Genomic DNA, 22,180 nt, shown 5'->3' with positions numbered 1-22,180 from the left:
GGGTCGCGACGCTTGTAGCGCGTACTCGTTTCCCACTGTATGGATTTGTGTAAGATCAACATTAGAATTTGAGCGAATCTTATGACTAGTCCGGTGGTCAGATATATGTGTCGGTGTGAAAATATTGTTTTAGAAATTGAGCAGTTTCAGGACACGACTGTTGATTGTAAGAATTGTTTTATCTACAGGCTTATTTTTCGTTCATCTTCACTCTTCCACCTGTTGTTTTTCGCTCTTCCTTCGTGTCACCGTGTCTTCACATCCTTTGTTCGCATCGCTGTCCGTCATCGTGTCGAGCGTCCACCCTGCACTATCATCATCATCTCGTCGGCGCGTGAGCTCGCGACCCTGCTGCACCAGTGTGCGAAAAGGCCTTCGACTGAACACCTAGAGCAGGAACCTTCGAGCAGGAGCTTTCGTGGCCAGTGGCCGGCCCACATCATCGCACCTGGACGGGAAGACAGAGGGGTGGGGGTACGTCTTTAGAGCGGCAAGCAAGGCCAGAGGGCGGGCTACCGTCTGTGGACATCTTCAACGGACTTCTAAACTGTCACCCCGCAGTGCATGTGGGTGATGTATTGTATATGCGGTGACTGAGATTAGCCTGTGCACAGGGCAGCTGTTTTGTCTTATTTTAATTTATCTTTTTTTTTTTTTTTGGATTGCTCACACTGATCTATATTTGTTCATGTGAGAGTTTGGAATGTTTGATTTTTGATTCCTGTCAGTATTATTTTTGTAGCTAATAAATTAGTTGTGATTTGTTACGTGAATTTTGTCTTTGTGATTTCTGTGTATGGTCTGCGCTCACTTGAAGTTCGACTGGACTTGTCGCGGTCACGCGACAGTGACAGCTCATGGAAGGAATGAAGCTAGTGTACTAATGTACTATAGTAGCTATAATGTACAGGATGAGTGTTAGCAGCACAGAAGACCTATCTAGAAATGACAGGTAATGTTTAGAGCAATATTACCAATAGCATAATACACAATACTAATTAAATAGCATCCAATGCACAAGAAATGAGTACTACACGTAAAGAAGACGTATCTGGAAATGAAAGGTATAGTGTTCGTGAAATTAGTGGCGATTAGCACAGAAGATGTACACCTGAAACAAATCAAAAACTCATTCTGAAAATGATAGTCGATGGTCACGGAATTAGTAACAGAGAGAGAAGTCACATGAAAGGCAGTGCTCAAGGAATTAGTGCTGCATTCGCAAGAAACGTGAGCTATTTTTACTGAAAAGGAGTTTAGATTAAAGGGAAGACACTCTTCAAGTATCGGTAATAAGATTTTATGCTCTGGCGCAGTTCTCTCCCTTGAACTACTCGCTGAAACCCGGGTGGTGCAAAATAATTGATGCACACTCAGCTAATGACATCAAAGGGAGTACATGCAGTCCACGCCAACAGGTTTTAAAAAGGTGAAAAGATGCCAAAAGAGACGTGAAACTACACGTTGCGTGGAAACTACAGGTGAGCTAAGTCGAAGAACAATTTGTCTATCACAAAATGACTGAGAGTTACGTCCCATGCTCAAAAAATTTTCATGTCGGCTCTAAACAACTCCTAAAAAATCTAAATAATGCCCTAAAGTCAGTAGCAAAATATACTCTGTAGATGTATATGATGGTATTTATTTATTGAGAGTGATGTCACTTCGACTAACCGGCTTTGGGAACGTTTAGTCCACGGATTTCGATGGAATTTTGCGCGTCTCTTACCGATCTCAGGCGTTTGTTGTTTCCATTTGCCTCTGTTCTAGATTGTTTGTCAATGCCTATGCAATTTCTTATCTTCCAATAAGCATCTGCATCCTGTTCTTCGTGTTACCATCTTGGTTTAGGTTTTTAGCTCTACAGCATTGTGGACCATGCTGTTTTTCCATTTCCGATTAAGGAACCTTGTACTTAGCTGCATGTTCTGCACGAGTCAATGAGCTTCAGCGATGTCGTCTGGTGATAGATGCGTTTTGTGTTATCCTGCATCTTGCTCAGTGCATAATTATTTCCTGATTGCTGCCGCGTTTGCTGCCTCAGTGCCAGGATTGTGCTCTGTTCTCTTTCTTTTTATGTAATGTTGTGTGTTTTACTTGTTTAATTTCTGTACAACATATTAAGCCTACTGATAGGAAAACTGTCCCACAAAATCTACTAATCTACATACGTATTGTTAGCCCATTGCTCATGTCAAAGCGTATTGAGCTTGCTGCCACCAGGGAACTGCATGTCATCATAGTCATCATCATTATCTTTGCTTATGTATGACTTCTTGCCTTTAGTCTTGTATTGTAAGTGGAGATATGAAATTATATAGAAAATATTTTTTCTTTTGATAATAGTAATAATGTGAAGTTATAACGCAGAGCATCACGACCAAGATAGATCGCACTCTGTGCGCAGACCAGTAATGATAAATAAAAGATAACAGCCAGTGGACAGTGAGGTACGTATAGGGACACTGAACAACATAAAGATGAGGTACAAGAGTAGAAGGCAAGGCAATGGATGAAGGTATGAAGATTTGTAGGTACCATACACAGTGTAAGATTGAATCGGGGGAGGAGCCTTCAAAGAATCTGGCTTACTGAACAAAGACTGAACTGGTCGCCCTGTGTCTCTAACAGTCGTGTGGCGGACTGTGTCAGCTGTTGCTCTGTCCACTTACTCCTCTCTCCCCAACGACAGGTGCGGGCCAAGGGGCGAATGTCTTGCCTGGCTTATGGATAGTGTGGGGTAGGAAGTGTAACCCATGAGAGTGTTTGGCTTATGGATAATTTGGGATGAGAAGCGTTACCAAATCACGAAAACGGAATTGTGCGCTCTCGGTTACAGGGAGATCAGTCATATTGATCACCACTCGAAGCCATGCTAGCAAAGTGCTGCATTACCTCCCTTATGATCCCTGGCCCTGTTATGCTAATTGTAGATTTGGTTACAAATGGTCATTGAAGATATATATATAATCGGAATATTTTTGTACAATTTTAGGAAATATGTATTATATTTATCTATAGATATTAATTTTAAATTATTAATGTTAATAATATATTAAGCATATATAATGTATTGTTTGTTTAATAACATAATTATTTATATTAAATTTCTCCTGATCACATTATCGAAGATTCATTACATCAATCATAAAAGGGTTGATGGTTTTTGATACTGTCGGTCGATTGATTGGCCAAACTATCGCCACGTCATCCTTGCCAAATACCATTCCACCCGCGAAGCTATCTAATGCGTTCTGTCAACACGGTCAGTGCCAGCTCCTCCGATGTTGCTGGTGCAATCTTCCAAGATTTCTTGTCAGTAACAAAGCATCAAGTCAGAGACACAATCACTAACTCGAAGAAGAAATCCTGTGAACTTTATCCTGTTCCTACTACCATTTTGTTTTAGTGCCTCGGCCTATTAATTTTAGTCATTATCAAGATCATGTCTAGCTACTTGGTCATGTGATTCGTAACTCCTCGTACCACGTGTAAGCAGACGATACTCAGCTCCTGACTTCTGGCTCAGCTTGCCAATTCCAAGTGTTGGTTATCATTCTTGGTTTTGTAAAACATTGGATACCGACGAACAAACGAGAAATCTACCATTACTCTTTTCTTCTGTCAGGAACCTTGGAGTCATTTTTGTCTTTCGAAAGTTATATTAACTCTGCAAGTCCCTTTTTCTTAAGTCCAGATGGGAATCTAGCTCCCCCACTATGCGGAGAGACAGAGGCGGGGCGCATATCAAATACTGGGGCCAGAGAAAGAGAATGAGCGAGAGTCGAACCTCTCCAGTCTTGACACGTGGGATAGTGAGAAAACCGGGGTGGGCAGGGCAGGGCAGGGCAGGGTAGGGCAGGGCAGGGCGAACTGACCTGCAAGGTTGGCAAGGTGACACAAGTTTAGATTGGGTCAAGACCATAAACAACACAACAGCAAAGTGTGACGATCCTAAATTCGATGTGAACATGAAATGGCAGAGTGCAGATCGCACAGAATTGCCATCATCAGCGGAATACAACGATTAGAATTGTTCTGAGCTCTCTGGAGCTTGTCAAACAGGCGGTCAGGGAGACCAACGAGCAGAGCTACAATACTCGAGCCTGGATACCAAATGCCGATACAAGATGCTTGGTGGAAACAATAGAGAGGAAACGATCCTACACAGTTGAAAACCTGTTTGTGTCGAAAATATTTATTGTAATCGGTTTTTACCCTGACTGCTGCTTTCTCAACCTTCTCTCTGCATTCTTCATGTTCCTGGCAATGTTGACTGTTCATGTATGTTTGCCTGATTGTGATGTTCTTTTTCTTTAAGACGTCCTTGATACCTTCTGCACCTTTTATCTTGTAAAGCCTATTGATTCACCTCTGTGTTGGGGAAATGCGCTATTTACCTCCAATTATGATTATACTGTACGGATTCTTTAATACCACAAACCATGAAAGTTTTTTTTTTATTCCAAACAGTTTTGTCGTCGTGCAGGCAGCTGCAACTGAAGTGTTTCCATTATACAAGCAAGGGGCTGGTAGCTGTCGATGTACAGACAACTTGGAAAAAAATACATCGCCAAAACGCTATTCTCAATTTCCTTCAGCGCCCTCGTAAAACCTCTAAAACAACTTGTCACGTGGTTCAGTCTTTTTGAGCCCAGCTGCTGGATCCATGTTTTCATCAGCGCTGTATCAATATGCAGCAATCAAATAGCCTGTTGTCTAGAGAGGCTTAAATGTTGATCGGAAATAATCAGGGCAAGCATCACATGGCATCGCAATACAATCCCGTTCTATTACCTGGCCTTCCTCTGGAGGTAAGGAAAGAATGTTTAAGTTTTAAGCTGCATCCACACCACACCATCGATTGTTCATGTCCCCTGCCAGCTTCCCGCAGAGATTTCATTTTAGTGTTCGATTGTAATAATTTTTCGAGAATTATTTCAGAGGCGTTGTCGCCAGTGCAGTGGACTGGACAATCCATTTTCTATGTTTTAAATATTTTACCCGTTCCACATGATTCTTAATCTTATTGTTCTGCTTTAGAGTCGATCTTTGTTGATAACAGACCATAGCCAGATGATTAATATTTTGGTTATATTAATATTGTAGTTTATTCACGCGTAACGACAACAGCCTTGAAAAGGTTTTTTTCTTGGTTCTGTTTATTTACACGTGGTTTACAGGCGGCATAATTCTGGCTAATTCCTATTTCGACTCGTGGCATACAACAGGCTTTTCTCTTTCTGTGTCTGTCTGCCGCACGGGCTGGATCTTCAATTTAGGCAAGCTGTTGTAGATATTGGTTAGCCATCGCATAAAGAACAAATAAATATAAATACATGAATAATAGTGATTGTTACTTCTTGTTGTATGTATCTTTGAATTTATTTCTTTGGAGAAATTATCTTTGAATCTCTTTTTCTTTTTCTCTATATGCTTTGTTTTCTTTGTTTCTTTCTGTCTGTCTGTCTGTTTGCAGGGTTGTCCATGGGACATATTTTTCTATCCCATCCCATCCCATGGCAATTTATGCCTGTCCCATCCCATCCCATGGGACGTTTCCCATGGTAATAACATTCCTATGGACAACACTGCGCATTGCACACATGTTAACAAAGTCATGGCATAATGAAACTGAAATAAAAAAGTATTTTTCCTGTGCTTAAAAAGTCTGACAATGCAAATTTCAGCGTAAATTTATTTTACAATATCAAGTATCGACTACCATGGGAAATACAAATATGTGCTGTCCCATCCCATCCCATCCCATCCCATGGGATTCCCATTCCTATGGACAACACTGTCTGTCTGTCTGTCTGTCTTTGGTGCTTTCTGCTTCTCAAACACAGTCTGCATAGAATCTTTGGCAACAAAGCGAGTTTTTGAAGCATGTATGAAACTGTCTTTGATCACCGCGACAGTGAAGCTGTTGTCATGTGAGAGATGCTTTCTCTTGTCTGGTCATTACAGTCCTGGGATGGGTTGTAAAAGCGACAATATCTTTGTTTTTTCCTCCCCACCGGGAAAATCATCGTTATGTGCAGTCAACTTTTAGAAATTAACTCTTAAATTTCTGATTTATTAAGTACAGAAATAAGAGATCAGACCTTAGTGTATGTAGCTGTGGTTTGTTCAAAGGACTGCTATACCAGTTTATGGCCGCAACAAACAAGCAATTTTTTGGACAAAAGGAATTCTTTCTTTCCCCATCCGGCTAGAAGACTGGTTTTGCAGCAACAACAACAGCACACGTGGTCTGGCAGGCAGAGAGTTTCTGAGGCAGAATGATCCCCCCGCTCCCACATCTTTAGTCAACATTTGCTGCAAAGCTTGTCATCCAAGACTGGAAGCTGGCTCTAACCACAGCAAACTGTAACTAGAACCTGAGAGTGCAACTTTCAACAACATAGCTTGTTCTTATCTTTGTCAAGGTTTCATATAATCCCAGTGGTTGTGGGTGGGGTGGGGATGCTTTTGAATTCCTCCCTACCCCTTCCGTGTTCGGGGATTTTGGTAGTTTTGATTGGCTGACTCTGGGTTCAAGGGGTTACTACTGGGTTTTGTCGGTTCGGGATGCACGGGTACACACGTGACGTTGTTCATGTGCAAGCGCGCGCGACTCTCGAGTTTCAGGAGAAACACAAGCCAGAGATGACTAGTTGTCTGCGGCCTTGTCCAACGGAGGTTTTTCTTTTTTAAAGCAACATCAGCAATGTCCGCTTCGGTGCTTAATTTTATCGCACGGGCACGCCTCATTAACCTCGACAAACCAACGTGTTTCTGGTTCAAGGTGGCTACTACCACGATTATAGTCCATTCTTTGCGTTTGCAGTCTTTGGCACAGACCAGTGATAGTGTTTATTGTTTCTTTCCCACCATTTTTAGCAACTCAGCTGGAATGTTGTCGACGCCAGGTTACTTTCCTCTCTTCAGACTGCGCACCGCTCTTCCAGTCTCTTCCCAAAGGTCTGGTAGGTCTGAGTGGCCCCTGGATTTAGTCGTTTTGAAAGATGTTAGTGTCCGTCTGTGTTTAGTTGGAAGTAGTACAAGTCTTTACAATATTCAGTCCATCGGTTGACTTTCAGTGTTTTCCATAAGAAGGTGGCCATTGCTGCCTTCGATGACTGAGGGCTTGTGTTGACCTGTCTTGGTGAGGGATCTTGAGGCTCGTAAGGGTTATGTCAACATGCAAATAGACACACAAACATGCACGCACATACTACCTGTTGGCTCTGTAAGTTGCATAAATTTCATTCCCAAATGCAAGCTCACTATCACACTCCACTTCTGTAGAAGTATGATGACTCGTTACACTTTTACTTATTAAGTATGATGACATCAGACACTTCTGTAGAACAATAACAAAAGTGATGATGATGATGATGATGCAGTCAACCTCCATCTATTCGGTTTGATAAATTTAATGTATCAAACTCTGAATGCCAAATTTAGTAATGAAAATTTTGGTCAGAAATTATAAGCGTTATATAAATATATTAGTAAATTAGACATTTTTTAAAGCGTAAGTAAATACAGAGTTACTACCGGAAGTCACGTCTGCCCGTTATACTCTCTTCACTAGAGTCCTGAGACTTTCAGTCTGCTAGTGTTCTGTGACTATTTGGCATGGTGACCTGAATGCACTTGTCTGTAGTCAAGCATCATCACTCGACTTTTACAGATCGACTCCAGCGACTTCTGTGTCTAGAGTGTTAGTTGTGAACGCACATCACTTTGTGGGTGGGATATTCATAGTTTGATGGCGTAGGAGTACGTAAAATGTTTACATAAAATGAAGGAAAACATGGACGGATGGACGGATGGACGGACAAAAAGCTGGTGAGAGAACAAGTCATCCACCTTTGCATGGCAAGCTTTCGAATGTAGGAAGCGGTTTTTAGCTTAAATGAAGCTTGTGAGACAGTCCAGCAGTCGTGATCAAAATAAAACAGTTCAGTAGTCACGGTGGAAAAAAATCCCTTTAGCAATCACGAAGAAAATAAAACACTCAGCAATCATGATTAAAAAAAAAAAAAAAACAGAAGTAAAGCTCTTAATAAAAACAAATTTCGGTTGATTTCACAGTGGAGTGAAGACTGCTAATACCCACATCCCACTTTGTCGTCCTCTTGGTTTTGCCCAGTTGCACAACAAATGTTCGTTCAGTCGTGTTTGAAATCCAGTCCATTAGACAATTGCTGCCATCCATGTCTCTCGAAAAGCAGTCGCTACACAGCGATTCTGTCGCTAAGCTCGTGGTCCATAAAATCCGCCATTTGATGCTTTTAACATCGATTGTGCTTTAAACGCTTCCGCTAAGAAAAAAAGGACAGAAACTTTCTTATTTGCTTCGGGTGAACACAACATTGTTGTTCCTCGCGTAAGAGGGATTGCCTGATCATGCAAATTGTTTTGGTTTGCTTTCAGTGCCACTTTGGGTAAGTGAAACAGTAATATTTTGTCTATGTTGTATTTTGTTAGGGTTTACATTTTTATCAGGCAGATATGATCACAGAAGATATGTTTAAGATGGAATTTTTCTTGCTGTTGATGTGAGGATGTAGTCAGAGTGAAAGAGCCTCGGGCATTACGAGGATCGTTGTCCAAGCTGTGAAGTTTGCCACCGATGGTGAACTCTAATTAGTGTCGGTTTCTCGGTCGAAAGATAATGGAAAAACACTGGTGTTATTTGTTATAAGTTTAATCTTATTATTAGGCTGTAGACTACGTTTTGCCAAAAGAAAGAACAGTTTATGTAAAAGCCGACATAAAAATAAACAAAGAGCTCGCGCCCACCAACAGACGACCGCTCGGAGTGGTCTGATGCCCTTCAAGTTCTTCGATTGTTGAGAGGCTTCCGGTGGACAAACGCCTTCACACTGTAAAACATGTGATGTTAATCCGTCAAACATGGCGGGGACATAAATCAAAGTAACTTCGGATTTATATAATCTCTAGCGACCGTTAGGTGCCATTTATTTTCAAAGAAACACAATCCTGCCTTTTGTCCACCTCAATCCTGCCTTTTGTCGTTTTTTACACGCGAGAGCTCAGAAGTACGTTGCCAGTACGTTGCCAGTACGTTGCCATAGACTGGCATAGAGGCATAAGTGATGACGCAGCGAACGTTTGCCAACGGCCCGTGGTGCAACTGTAGGTAAAAGGCTCATTTGTTGAACCTTTGTTTGCTCCTTGCCATTTCGTGAGTCACGTCCTCCCAGCGAGAAGAGCTGGCGATTGTGTCTGGTGCCCCATTGTTTGCCCCACTGCAGAACTGCAGTGCAGAAGAAAAAAAAAGTGATAAAACGTACGAAGAATTGAACTCGGCGGCTTCAGTGTCCCATTTCATGTCTCACTTTAATTACGTGCTGGTCAATAGATTCTTTTCTACCTGGAAATGGATTTCCGAACAAAACTGCGCAATAACTCTTTTCAAATGAGTGTGAACAGACTTGGCAGGAATGGAGCAAGTGAGCGAGAGACTGTACGGGGGAAACAGGAGACATAATGAGGGAGACAGAGACCGAAAATTGGGGTGGGGAGTAAGGGGTGGGCAAGACAAGACAGAGAGAGATGGACAGGGGCTTAATACTGTATTCTGCGCTAATGGTCTATTATCACTGCATTTGTTCATACCATAATGTAATCAGTTCTTATATCCTCCATAAACGATGACTGTGCCACTCGTGTTACATTTCTCTAGCACCTTTTCGATAACTCATTCTTCTTTAATCTTTCTTTTCATTCTATTTCTTTCTCTCCTCTCTGGAAAATACCCACCTTTTCTCTCTTTCTCGCTAAGATGTTTACCAGGTCTGTGTTCAGTAGGTCTGATTTCCTTATAATGTAATATAATTTCAAAAGAGCTGTTGCACAATTTTGTTCAGAAAATCATTTTCTTTTTAAAAAATCTATCGATCAGGACGTCGTGAAAATTAAAGCAATTGGAAAATAATGTGTTTTTCCAGCTGCTGGACAATGCAACACCAACCGTGATTTTTCCCTCTTCTTGTTGAAAAAGCATGACTCCGCAATCAGCAAATTGCAAAAAAAAAAAAAAAAAAAAAAAAAAAGTACAACTGATAATTGTTTACTTGTTACTGCTGAACTAAACGAACTTACTGTAACACGATGTTGCTGAAAACCAGAGCAGTATACCCGAGTCAGACCATTTTCCCAACGGCCCATCAATCTGATACCTTGGATGTGACGTAAAGGTAGTACATGGGGCTTTAGCTTTGAGAGACCCGTATGCACGTGAATACCCACAGAAAAAGAGTTGTTAGCTTCATAAGCAAAATAAACCTCGCTTGACGACATGATACTCAAGTGTTAGACTTGGTCTCTCGAAGGATGGGGTACCGTTGGGTATCGTAGGAGACAAGGCATTGTAAGTGTAAACAATGCTATAGTAGTTATCTACTTAACTACCTGCTAACTAACATCTATATCTGCTACTTCTATGTTTTTATATATTATTTCCTGGTTAAACTTTGACATGATACTCGTTATAAGCTTATGTCTTAACTAGACATGTCGCTACAGACATCGTTTTGGGAATGCGACTGCTGCGCTTTCAATGGCCGTGGCTTCAAGCTCACCTTGTCCTTTTGTACAACAACTTTGTCAAATACAGGTTAATGTTGACACGGTCAATAGTCCTTGCATTAGTTTTGCGAAAACTTGCAGCAAGATATCAATATGATAGGATGAGAAAACAAAGTCTTGAGTGGCTTGACCGAACAGCCTCATTGTTGCAGCAACGAGAGTTGACAACAGTTAGTGGAGAGCGTGAAGTCAGGCGGCGGTCACAGCTCGCATGGCCACCCGACCTCCATCCACCCTTTAGGTAAACCAAACATCGCTAGTCGCTCGGGCGTGCAGCGCCTTTGTCATGACAATTGTGGACTGGAAACTTTGGTTTAGCACGCGAGTGCACTCACAAACACACACTTGCATTCATGTTAGAATGAGAGCTTGAAAACATAGTTAAAATCGCCAGCAAAAAATGAAAAAGATTTCAAGTATACATCATCAAAAGTCGTCAAGTAACATGAATGAGAGAGAAGTCTTGCACACGAAGAGATTCTGTTGTTGTGTATCCAAGACATGTCTACACACGATGCCCTGCAAACTTACCAATTATATATATATATTGATGTTGTAGTTTTAACAGTTTTTGTTTTTTCTTGCGGACGCAGCAGAAAAGTTTGTATTGTTTTGAGGACTGATAATGTTTATTGTCAAGAGAAATGATCTTCGATGCGGTTTTTCCTTGCGCTGTGCATGATGAGACCATCCACCATCACCTGGCACAGAGAGAACTGAAACTGTCGAGGACTTGGGTTCTCTCAATTCCCTCTTTTTAATCGGTTTACAGGAGAGAGGTTTTCTAAGCAGTCTTGGTTCAGTCTGGAGTAATTTAACCTCATTTATTTTAGCGAGATCCTCTCAGAGTTGGATCAGGCTTTGTATAGCTATTTTCCAGTCAATCATCTAGCAAACTATTGTTAATAAAGCCTGGAGAAAATTTTTACAGTTATATGTATTTTCTTAGAGTTGTTATCAATAGTAGGTAAAATAGCTTTCTCAGCATTTTGTTTACCTCTGGGCTTGAATGCAAGAGTGCAAATTCCTTTTTTTTATACAGTCCATCAATTGCTCCTCTTCTTCCTTCCTGTCTTATTTGTGTATCAATAATTGTAATTGTCGCAGACTCCTGAAGGTGTGGAAACACTGCGACTACTAAATCTACTAAAGAAAGGAAACGATGTTAACTGACATCTCTTCGTCTTACAAAGAAGAGAATAACCGAAAACCTTTAGCTCGAGAGTTTGGACAGCTCGGCGCGAGCAGCCATCCAGGCGTGACGAATGATGGTCGGTAAGGGGAGGGAAGTGGCCCCGGGGGAGTGTGGGACGGCTGGACTTCCCTTTCCCGCCTCACTGGCATCTCTTACTAAACAGGTTTGGTTGCAGTATTCCTTCCCTGAATGCTGTCTGTCTGGTGTAGCTTTGGCTGTGTCACTTCTGTATTAAAATGCAGTTTATTGCGGTATTTATTATTTTACTGATTGTAAGGACCCCACTCAGACCTCGCATACTGCAAGGCAAAGCGTGCAGCAAAATCGCATTTCTTCTCACTCCTCCTCGTTGCCGCAGCAGGACAAAGCCGAAGACCAGTTTTCGTGACGGAATCAGAACTTTTGCTAACGCGCATGCGCAAAACGCTTCCGGGACAGGCCCGCCGCCGTGACAGCGTGATCTCCCTTGAGTCATTTGTAAGCCGGTCGTTGGTGTCTCCGCACCGCAGGCACTGAGCAGCGATTGGGTACACTTGGCACTTTGAGAAATCAGGATCTGGAAACAGAAATATCGAGAGAAGAGCCATGACAGACTAGAAGGTCTGGACACTGTCGCAGAGGATGGAATGTTTGTGTTTCCATGACTACTTAGTGTGACTGGCGATCATAGCTAGGAGCCTGGATGTTGAGGTTTTCTCAAGTCTGTGTAGACGGATGATTGGCAGTTTACACGATTACTGATGCTGTTGTACCAGCGGCTGATATTCCCACATACCAGACTTCTTGAAGAAAAATCTGCCCAGTCACAGACACTGCTCTCTGGACTTCAAGTGGAGATTGACTAGAGTCTGCTATCTCCATCTCCTAACCCAAACCATGACTCCTCCATTTTTACTCTTTGCCGTCACAATAAAGCTTCTTTATCAACTTACTGGTAAGTTCTACAGTTTGTAACACAGTCGATGTAATCAGTGTGCTCTTGCAGTTTGTAACATTTACAGGGAATGTATGTGTATGTACTTTTATTACAGCTTCTAAATTACACTGTCAACATTTTTTTTTTTACAGTTTGTAACAACCACAGCGAATGTGTAGGTGTTGTGGTTACAGTTTTTGAAAATCTTCCTACATTTACTTGCTGACATTCTGCCACAGAGAGACAGAGAGACAGAGACAGAGAGAGAGAGAGAGAGAGTAAAATTTCAATCAAAGTTACAAACAAGAACAGATTTATAGCAGCAGAGAACAGAGAGGCAATTATAGAGGAAAATCAACGGAGCAAAAACAATTGTTTCCTCGAAACACTTTTTGATTGTAAAATATCAAAACGGTTTCGTAATACTATTGAAGTGCGTTAGGTTGTTTTGTATGTTTTACACTTTGTGAAAAGTTTCTTCGGAAATATTTAGTGACAATTACCCCCGGGTAACCTGCGACTCAAACATGAAGAAAACAATAACTAAACCGATGAGTCACTGAATAAACAACATCTGTTTTTCGTTTGATTTCTAACAATTCATCAGTTTTACGCCTTTTTTTTAATTTCAGTCGAGTAATGTGCCAATGTCACCATGTTTTCCTATTCCAGTCCAGCAGTGTAACAATATGAAGGGCGACACCTACTGCGCTTCTCTCCTCGCCACCGCCGACTACTGCGTCCTGGATGGAGCTGTGGCGCCGTGCGACTGCGCAAAGGACTGTAAGGCACCCGCATATTGCAACGGTAAGCCTAGAAACACATCATCATCATCATCATCATCATCTAATCATCTAATCATCCATCAACCATCATCCATCGTCATCATCCATCGTCATCATTAATCATCATCAATCATCATCATCAGTGATAGTCTTGAAATATTGCAGCGAACAGATAACTAGGAAAATAACATCTAGAAAAAACACGCATAGTTCAGACGTTTATAGAATGGTCTAGAATATTGTATATAAACATCAAAACTAATCACACACCCGAGCTATAGCCATCCTTTCCCACCCTCTAATAAATCCCAGGATCAAGAAAGGATCCGCTACTGTGCAAAACAATATTCCCGGCAAAAATACGAAGCTTGACTAGTCATGTGAGAAAAGGATCAAGCAGAAGAGAGAAAGCCATTTAATACTCAGCAAGTGTTTACTTCCGTCGATGCCTGTTCATTATCTGACCTTAATCACCAGCCCAGACAGCCGCCGGCAGAATATAAAAGGCGACCCCGGGTTGGTTGGGTTTTCGCGCTGAATCTAGATCTTGACAAAGCTTTGCATCCAAAATGTCTGTAGCGTCCATCTGTGTCAGTGAACCTTTCTGTAGCAATATCTAAATATAACAATGACAATGAGCTGGTAAGATGTCAGGTCAGTCATCTAAAACAATTGGACTGTGTGTATTAACAATAAAAAATGCTTAGTCCTTCCGACATATATAGACAGAAGTACAATGCAGTTTTTCAACACCTGTACGCAATATACGATGCAAGTATATTTCCACATAATATATTGTTTAGAAGTGTAGGGAAAACTATATTAGAGTCTGTTATTGTCATTTCATTGTTATCACTGTCTTTGTCAGTCTGTAAACTTCACGTTTAATTAACGTTGTCATTTCCTTGACAGCTTTCATGGTCAGATGGTAAGTTCTGTTTGCGCCTGATGTTACTCATGTAGAAATATTTGTGGGCAGATGTGAACAACACAGACACGAACTGCGGGTGCATGGGCTACGCCAAAAATTGTAATCTATCCAATATCCTGTCTACGTGCCCACTACGTGCCAGAGACGTAACAGTAACTACAGCTTTCACGTGTTTATTCTCACTGATGAGTGCATAGAACAAGCATGTTATTTTCCTGAGTTTCTATGCTTATTGGTATATCCATGTCAGTATGTCACTATGTTACAATAACAACTGGTTTGTCAACATCACTGGTTTGGCAATGCCACTGGTGTGTCCGTGGTGTAGTTTTTTATTCTTTCAAAAATGCACACAGGTCATTCTCTCCTTAGGTGTTTGTGTGGCGTTGCTTTGTAACTTAGTTGAAGACTGAATGACAGAGACAACTCAGAGAAGCCAGGTGGGACAAGTGATGGTGTTGAGGAGGAGGGGTAGGCTATTCAGCACCTGTTCCACCAACTCAGGAATCTCGTGTACCTTTGCTGTTTATCAATAATGAATGTGTTCTGTAAATAAAGCCGCACAAATCTGTTAAATATTATGAATGAGGATACAAAAAAAGCTAAAGAATTTTATTCTAAGTGAGGGATTTAGTTAGTGAGTGAGTCAGTCAGTCAGTCAGTCAGTCTGTGAGTCAGTAAGTGATTTGCTACTTTTCTTACAAAGGGAGGTGTTGCCTTACTAGGTATCAGTGCAAGTTGTTTGTGTAGTAATCTTACTTTTCGTCTGTTACATAAACTAAGCCGCATCTCTCCTTGCAGTAGTGATATGTGACCCACTGGGAGTGAACATCACGGGTGCTTTTCCCAAGTTCAACAACCAGGTCCCCACCTACAGCTACCCCAAGTACGGCGACGTGGTCACATACGGGTGCGAGAAGGGCTTCAACCAAACAGGAGGTACCACCAAGGCGCTTCGGCGGGTATGCTACCTCGACGGACACTGGGTACTCGACCCAATCCACCAAAGCCCTTTGGTGTGCCAGAGTAAGTACTGCTAATCAGGTATAGACTGAATGCTTCACCGGACCAACAGATCCCTTTGGTCTGTCATCCTAAGTACACGTTAATCGGTGAGAGTCTGCCTCTTGGTTAGTGTGTCCGGACACCTGTATAACAAAGTGTCTGTGTTTGGGAGGAAAAGGGGCTTTGCACAACAGAAGGTGCATATAGTGCTGCGGGAATGGTTGATTCACATCTGATATTATGTTTACGGGCGAGGGACCTGAGGACAACACCAGACAGCAACAATCAAGGTGAGAGTTTTTTGGGAATAAGCAGGACAACCCTGGGTCGATCTTCAGCGCTTTTTGCTGCACGATTTCAAGTTTGTCTACACTAGATGATATTTTTAATGTGCATGTCACGTGATGTCAAATCAGATCTCATTGCTTCAAAGTGAAAACCCGATAATAGCCCACGCTCGGTAACTCGATCTCTTGAAAGATAAAGGATCTTTTGTCAACCGAGCTTACTCTGAAAAGTTGTGAAATCTCTCACAAGCTGCTGTGCAAATCCACACTGACGTGTCAGGGAAAAATAGTATTAAAGTGTTGTGATTATTAATATTGATGTACATGTTTCTTATTGTTGCTTGATTTCCATGGCAGATACCAGGATTTCAATCAATGGCAGTCGAAGTTCTAAAGCCAATATTTTCTTGGAAGAAAATATCTTTTAGTTTGAATTGTATTTAAAAGATCAGAAAAATAAAATGTCAGAGTTCTATTACATAGCATCGTTTTTGGTACCGCTAGGTGCTGGAACAATGGAACCAAGTTTCGTACAGTAAGGTTACTCAACAGCAAGGTCAGGGAGGAATTCACTCCGCCCAGTGATATTCAGCCCAGTCTGTTGACTGTTTAGCCCAGTCTGTCGACTGTTCAGTCTAGTCTATTGACCGTTCAACCTAGTCTATTGACTGTTTAGCCCAGTCTGTTTGATCCACTCTTGCCTCTATTTCCTTTGGTAGGAATAAGCTGCGGAGCGACACCAAATGTTACCTTGGCAACGCCTTCTCAGAGCACGGTGTCTTTGGGGACACAGTGACGTACACATGTGTGACTGGCTACTACAACGCCACACCTGGCAACGGATCCCGCGTTTGTAATGTCACTGGTCAGTGGCTCCAGACTAGTGACGACCCGGATTGCCAAGGTGTGTATGGGGGAAGGGAAAGAGGAAATCTGTTGTGGATAAAAGTGTGAGTGTGAGAGAGAGACACCTTTGAGTGTGCGACTGTCGAATGCATGAATATATATATAGGCTTGCGTGTGTATATCTGTGTTTGTGTGTGTTTGTGTGTGTGTGTGGGCTTGTTCTCGGGCGAATGCGTGTGCTCCAAGGTGTAATTTTCGATGCACACACTTGGAAACTTATGTTCTTACTCTCATAGTATCATCCTGTAACCAGTTACAAAGTGATGTCACGCAAACATATTATAATGAGCAAAACTTTATGCGAAGCATAAATCTGGCATCAGTCGAGTGATCTTGCTTTTTAAGTCGTAGTTCTTTAATTGTAAATGTGGGAACGGGAAGAAAATTCGAAATCCATTATTACTGATCATTTGATATACAGAGCAATGCAAATACGTTTTGGTAGCCATTACACCGGCATACTAGGCCTCGTTATGGTTTCAAGATGGCGGATAAGGTCCATGGTAGTTACTGGCGTTAATTTAATGACAGAAGGCTGGAATGGGCTGGTGGCGACTGGCGCAAACCCATGCACTGCCCTAATGAACAAATAAAACATGTCTTTAGACACCTCATTGGTTGTAATTACTGAGATAGGACTACATTTTGTGCATACTTATCTTTATTACTATCTTATTCCACATTCTAGACCGATCTAGAAGCATGCGCAGTTAGCCTGTGAACAAAACGAGGCCATAAAGTGATATTTGTAAATTACTCTTATTTTCAGAACGGCGCTCAGGAAGGCAAAGTCTTGACACTGTGTTATATTGTTACATGACAAAGAACACAAAGACAAATACTTAAATGGACAAACACAGACGTTGACAGCTTTACGAGTACCTGGCCGTGTGATTCATTCATTTACTCCAAACAACCGGTAGTGGTTTCAGAATCCTGTGGTTTAAAAGCTTGAAAATTAGTTTCCGTCCAACCACACGTGCGTGCACACACACAGACACGCGCGCGCACCACAACAGATTCTTTCTAGGAGGTTATGATTTGTTAAAATAGTAAAATAATCTGGTAGATTTTCTATGAGGTGGAAATATAAGCTACACATTACTTGAATTAATTAATGTGGTAGTCTTTTTTTCACCACGTGCATCCCTCGGGTTCCAAACAGCTCGCATGTGAGAGGGATGATGTATTAGTGGGTGGTGTAGTGTTCCGTTGTCCACAAGAGCAGGCAGGCAACAGTTTCAGCCTCGTCTTCAGATATACATTGGCACCGTGGCACGAACTGATCCCTGCTTGGATGTTTCGGTCCTTGACCAAAACTTTTGAGAGAATTCTTGTTTACTGCTTGCTGGACACTTGACCATCAGGCTCAAAACCTGTATGAGATGTTTCTCGGTGAAACAAGAGGGGAGTGGCTCTTTGTGAGTCGATTTCAATCAGTAATGGTCTGTCCTGATGTGCATGTTGTCGTGTTTTGCTTTATTGTTTTCTTTAACTTGTCTCTATTCATATGCACACCATACGGTCATCGTGACCCAAGAAACTTTGTAGTGCTTAAAGTGGAAAAAAGAGGAAAACACTAACAACGGTGATTGAATTAAAAAAAAAATGTTATTGCCAAGTATGAAAGTGCCATAGATGTATCTCAATTAGCCATTCAGTATGGCATGAATAAGTCAGCGACATGGACAATCCTACAACAGAGAAATACCATAAAAGAAGCTGATTCTGATGTAGTGAAAGGAGTAAAAAGCTGTAACAAAGCCAAAGTTTCAAATAATGGAAGAGACGGAGAAGTTATTACTGATGTGGAGAAATAAAATAAGATGAAAAGAGATAGCTGGAAACAAACCCATCTTGTTACATATTCGGTACAACAAAACACTATGAATAATGCAATGTAGCTATCGGTGAGTGCCGAAACCTCGTAAATACATGTACATTCTATTTTTCTGGGGGAAGTGCCGTGCACGTGACCAGCCATCCAGAACGGATTGTCGTCGGGGGCCAAGGTGCCACCGAGTACTGTCATCAGCCTGCTGTGTCCAGTCATCTGGGCGACGACAAAGGAAATTCCTTTCAGCTTTTCATCTTTGTGGGCTATCGTGGAGGTGGGGAGGGAGGATTGGTCTGATGGAACAGCTGAGAAAGTTTTTCACAATAGCTTTCTCTGAATGATGGGAAAGTTTGTCTGTTTTTTTAATGTTCTTCAGCCAGTTTGTCTTTTGTTTCCACTTCTGTTTCGACTTCCATAAAAGGCCTTCTTAAATAAAACAATATGAAGGAACTTGTGTCCAGCTTTGAGAAAGTCTTCTTTAAAGTTTACAGGGAACCAGTGCTTTTGGTTTGAACGGTCATAATAGAGGGACTCCTGCTAACATACTGAATTAAGTCCACAAATTGTTTGCCAATGAAGATATTTCGTGAATTATTCAGCAACAACCAGTGGTTCCCCCGTCACGCACCTCCCCCGGCCCCACTTTCCCTTCACAAACCAGAATGAAAACTACTAAAGATTGGTACAGCCGTTATTTGTAAACAAAGCTGATGATCTCAGTTTGCCAAATGCTGTTCAACCTGTTTATTATTGAAGTTGTCACTGTTGCAGTCTTGTTGTGAAGTTCGATGGGAAACAGTCGCAGTCTTTAAGAGAATAGGGTATTTCCCGGGTATTTCTCGGGTATTAGATGTGGTTGGCCTTTTCGAGGTGTTTACCATTCATGTATTCCTCTGCTTTCTATCACTGTTAGTGTTAGCCATGGCTTTAATTCTCTTGGCAATACTGGTCTCCATCCCAGTCGCTTCTGCTTTTTTTTATTATTTTTTTTTTATCCTTCTTAATCGAGGTCCTGAAGTTCGTCGTTGTCGTTTGCCACGAGATTATTATCGTCTGCACAACACAGGTTGCAGATTAGTCAATCACCGACGAAGTTTTTTTTTTCATGATGTTTTCCGTAAAGGTACTGGACAATACAGGCGATGGCGGAAATGCAGAAATCCAGAAAAAAACTTCCTAAAAAAACACTTTTAGCTTGTTACTGAGGAGCACCCGCTGTTCGAGTTCCAGCAAAACCCTGAAATAACTTGAATGAGTGTGGGAGGGGTGGTCCCATAGGGTACTCGTCTGGTAGTGGCGATGTGTCGACATTCCGTGCAGCCTGTCACACTGTTTATCTTTCTTTTCTGCGCGTGATGGCGGTCTCGTGTTTTTTGTCAAGCCGTTTGAATTTGTCCACTTTTTGGCAATAATTCCTATCTGATTACGAGGGCCTTCCGTGTGTTCTGGTGACGTAAGCCACCAGATGAATTGATCTGCACGAAACGATTTCCGCCTTGGACTTCCTGACAGTTGGCATGAGTCAAGTGTTGACCTGTCAGTCATGTCCTGTCTCCGACAGCTTTCCGAGAACTATTTACCTGAGCTCTCCCAAATATTGACGTCAGGTGGCAAAGGCAAAAATAAAACAAAGACCACCATCTCCTCAAAAAAAAAAAAAAAAAAAAAAAAGTTATCGAACTCAGAGAATTCCTTATCGACTTGAGTAGTTAATATCTAGTGAACGGTTCTTCATCTCAGTCTGGCTCCCTGTGTAGTGGTGGAAGCTGTTTTCACCTGGCCAGCACGCCACTCGGGAGCTAATCAGCAATTTCTCATTAATCTTACCATAAACTCCTTTATGGAATCTCATTTATGTTTCGGTAACTTTTCCTTATTTAACCACCATAAATCCTGTTTTCATATTTCGTTTCAAAAAGAGATTTAAGAAATCGTACTTATCACCGAAAGTCTCAACTTTACCTAGATATTCATGAATTTTTTTTTTTTTTTTTTTGTGTGGCATGTTTAGCAGAAACAAAACATTAGCTTTTTTATTTTTTCGCTAGTTATTATTTCGTTTCATTCCGTCCATTCATTAGTGCCTTTGCATCGGTGTGGTGTTGGTATTAGAACAATGATCTTTCTGATTCTGACTCCACGAATCGAATCACAGTCATTCTCGAACTTTCTAACCAAACCTAAGAAAGCACGTTCTGCCTTTCATGTGGCGTGTTAAACTGCTTTATTGCCCTCGCCATTTGTATTTTGCAGTTGTGAGCTGTGGGACTCCACCTGTGTTTGCGGGGACGAAAGCGTCCCTGGCGTTGGGTTACTACGGCGACAACCTGACCTTCACCTGTGCCGATGACCTTGTGCATGTCGGAGGTGGGACCGGCAGGATGACGTGTGACGTCACTGGAGTCTGGGAGCTGGACGGCCATGACACTCCACCGCTGTGTTTGGGTAACAATCTTGTTACTACAGTTAGCTCTCGGTCACGTGACGCATGCGTACTCGGTGAGCACGTGATTGCTGCTACCACCTCAAACTACCTTTGATCGTCACTCTGTATATTTGTACATCCCATCATATCCTTATGCTATCGTATTTCGACTATTTTTGCTTTTCTTTTGGTCTGCAGGGAACTTTCTCAATTTTGTGAGTTCGCGTGAGGAAGAGCAGACAGCACCTCCACAGGCTCTGACGTCAGCAAGCACGCGCAGCAACCTGGAGTGCGCCGCGGTGTGCGCCCGCGCTTCTAGTTGCTATGGATACACATTTAATAGGACGTCGAAAGTCTGCGCAATGAACTTTGTTTCATACCTTCCGGTCATAACTGATATGAAGAAGAAATACGCCTGAGTAATTCGTTGAGTGAAGAGGAGGACGGAGAGGAAATTGAATGCACTCTTACTGTTATGCTGAACGCCAGTCATCATTTAATTGGGATAATGGTGACTTAGTTGATAATCTGCTAATACCTGTGCTAGAGACACGTGGCATTTTGGGAGAGCTAAAAGTAAACTCCCCATAAAAGCATAACGAGGATATTCTGATACCGATTATTATTATTTGTTGTTTTTAGTGATCAAAATCAAACTGAATATTATAAAATATGAAACAATATGTGGTTTATGTGAAGAAGAACTGGAGTTGATTCAACTGAAGTGATATAAAGGCGTGTGGCGTCAACTCACCCACCCATCTCTAACTGGAAATTTTGCTGAAAAGGGAGGTAACAACTTATTACCTCCTATTTCAACAGAACTTTTGAAGCAAAACGAGAACCTGAAAAATGCACATTAAAGAAATGAAATAAAATTTAAGTAATTTAAGTCATGTATTTTTGATCTGTATTTGTTGCTCAAAAAAGCTGATGAATAAACACGTCTAAATTAAAACTTTTAAAAGAGTTGTGATAAGCACTGACACAGTTACGCCAATCCCTTGTCACTGTCACAGACGATGTTTATGCGAGGTTAGCTTAAAAAAGAAATGTGTATCTCTAAGTAGCCTTTCCTGTTTTTTTTATCTGCCCTGTCCATTAGTATTTGTAATCGGTCCTCTAAGAGCATGATGTTTTCACCTCCCAATGGATTTAAGAAGACATTTATTTGTACTGGAGGGGTGGGGATTGTACAATCAAGTATCAAAAGTACTTTTGTGAGGTGAGAAACTTAATGCTAATTAAGTCAAACTGTCTAGGATTGATGGGTTTGTGTATTGCT

General features: G+C 41.6%; 1 protein-coding gene across 2 annotated transcripts; it reads left to right on the top strand.

The window, feature by feature from the left end:
* The first annotated feature begins 1,093 nt into the window (after positions 1-1,093).
* On the top strand, positions 1,094-21,835 carry LOC112559430 (sushi, von Willebrand factor type A, EGF and pentraxin domain-containing protein 1-like). Of its 2 annotated transcripts, none has more exons than XM_025230683.1 (7): positions 1,094-1,481; positions 13,392-13,526; positions 14,484-14,587; positions 15,237-15,461; positions 16,447-16,631; positions 20,724-20,915; positions 21,094-21,835. In XM_025230683.1, the coding sequence occupies exons 4-7, from the start codon at positions 15,400-15,402 to the stop codon at positions 21,312-21,314; spliced, it is 660 nt and encodes a 219-aa protein (XP_025086468.1). In that variant the 5' UTR covers positions 1,094-1,481; positions 13,392-13,526; positions 14,484-14,587; positions 15,237-15,399; the 3' UTR covers positions 21,315-21,835. The 2 variants fall into 2 exon arrangements, with proteins under 2 accessions (XP_025086468.1, XP_025086467.1); XM_025230682.1 differs by lacking the exon at positions 1,094-1,481 and adding an exon at positions 11,835-12,737.
* Positions 21,836-22,180: the final 345 nt, after the last annotated feature.

The sequence above is a fragment of the Pomacea canaliculata genome, linkage group LG3 (genome assembly GCF_003073045.1).
Source record: "Pomacea canaliculata isolate SZHN2017 linkage group LG3, ASM307304v1, whole genome shotgun sequence".
Lineage (NCBI taxonomy): Eukaryota > Metazoa > Mollusca > Gastropoda > Architaenioglossa > Ampullariidae > Pomacea > Pomacea canaliculata.
Note: the sequence above shows the minus strand (reverse complement) of the source record. Positions and strands in the feature narration are given on the sequence as shown.

Bases quoted from the DNA above. Each gene is read 5' to 3' on its own strand.
- LOC112559430 (XM_025230683.1), top strand. From the start codon at position 15,400: ATGCTACCTCGACGGACACTGGGTACTCGACCCAATCCACCAAAGCCC. The intron at 16,632-20,723 runs GTGTGTATGGGG...TGTATTTTGCAG, and splicing joins TGACGACCCGGATTGCCAAG to TTGTGAGCTGTGGGACTCCA. The intron at 20,916-21,093 runs GTAACAATCTTG...TTTGGTCTGCAG, and splicing joins CACTCCACCGCTGTGTTTGG to GGAACTTTCTCAATTTTGTG.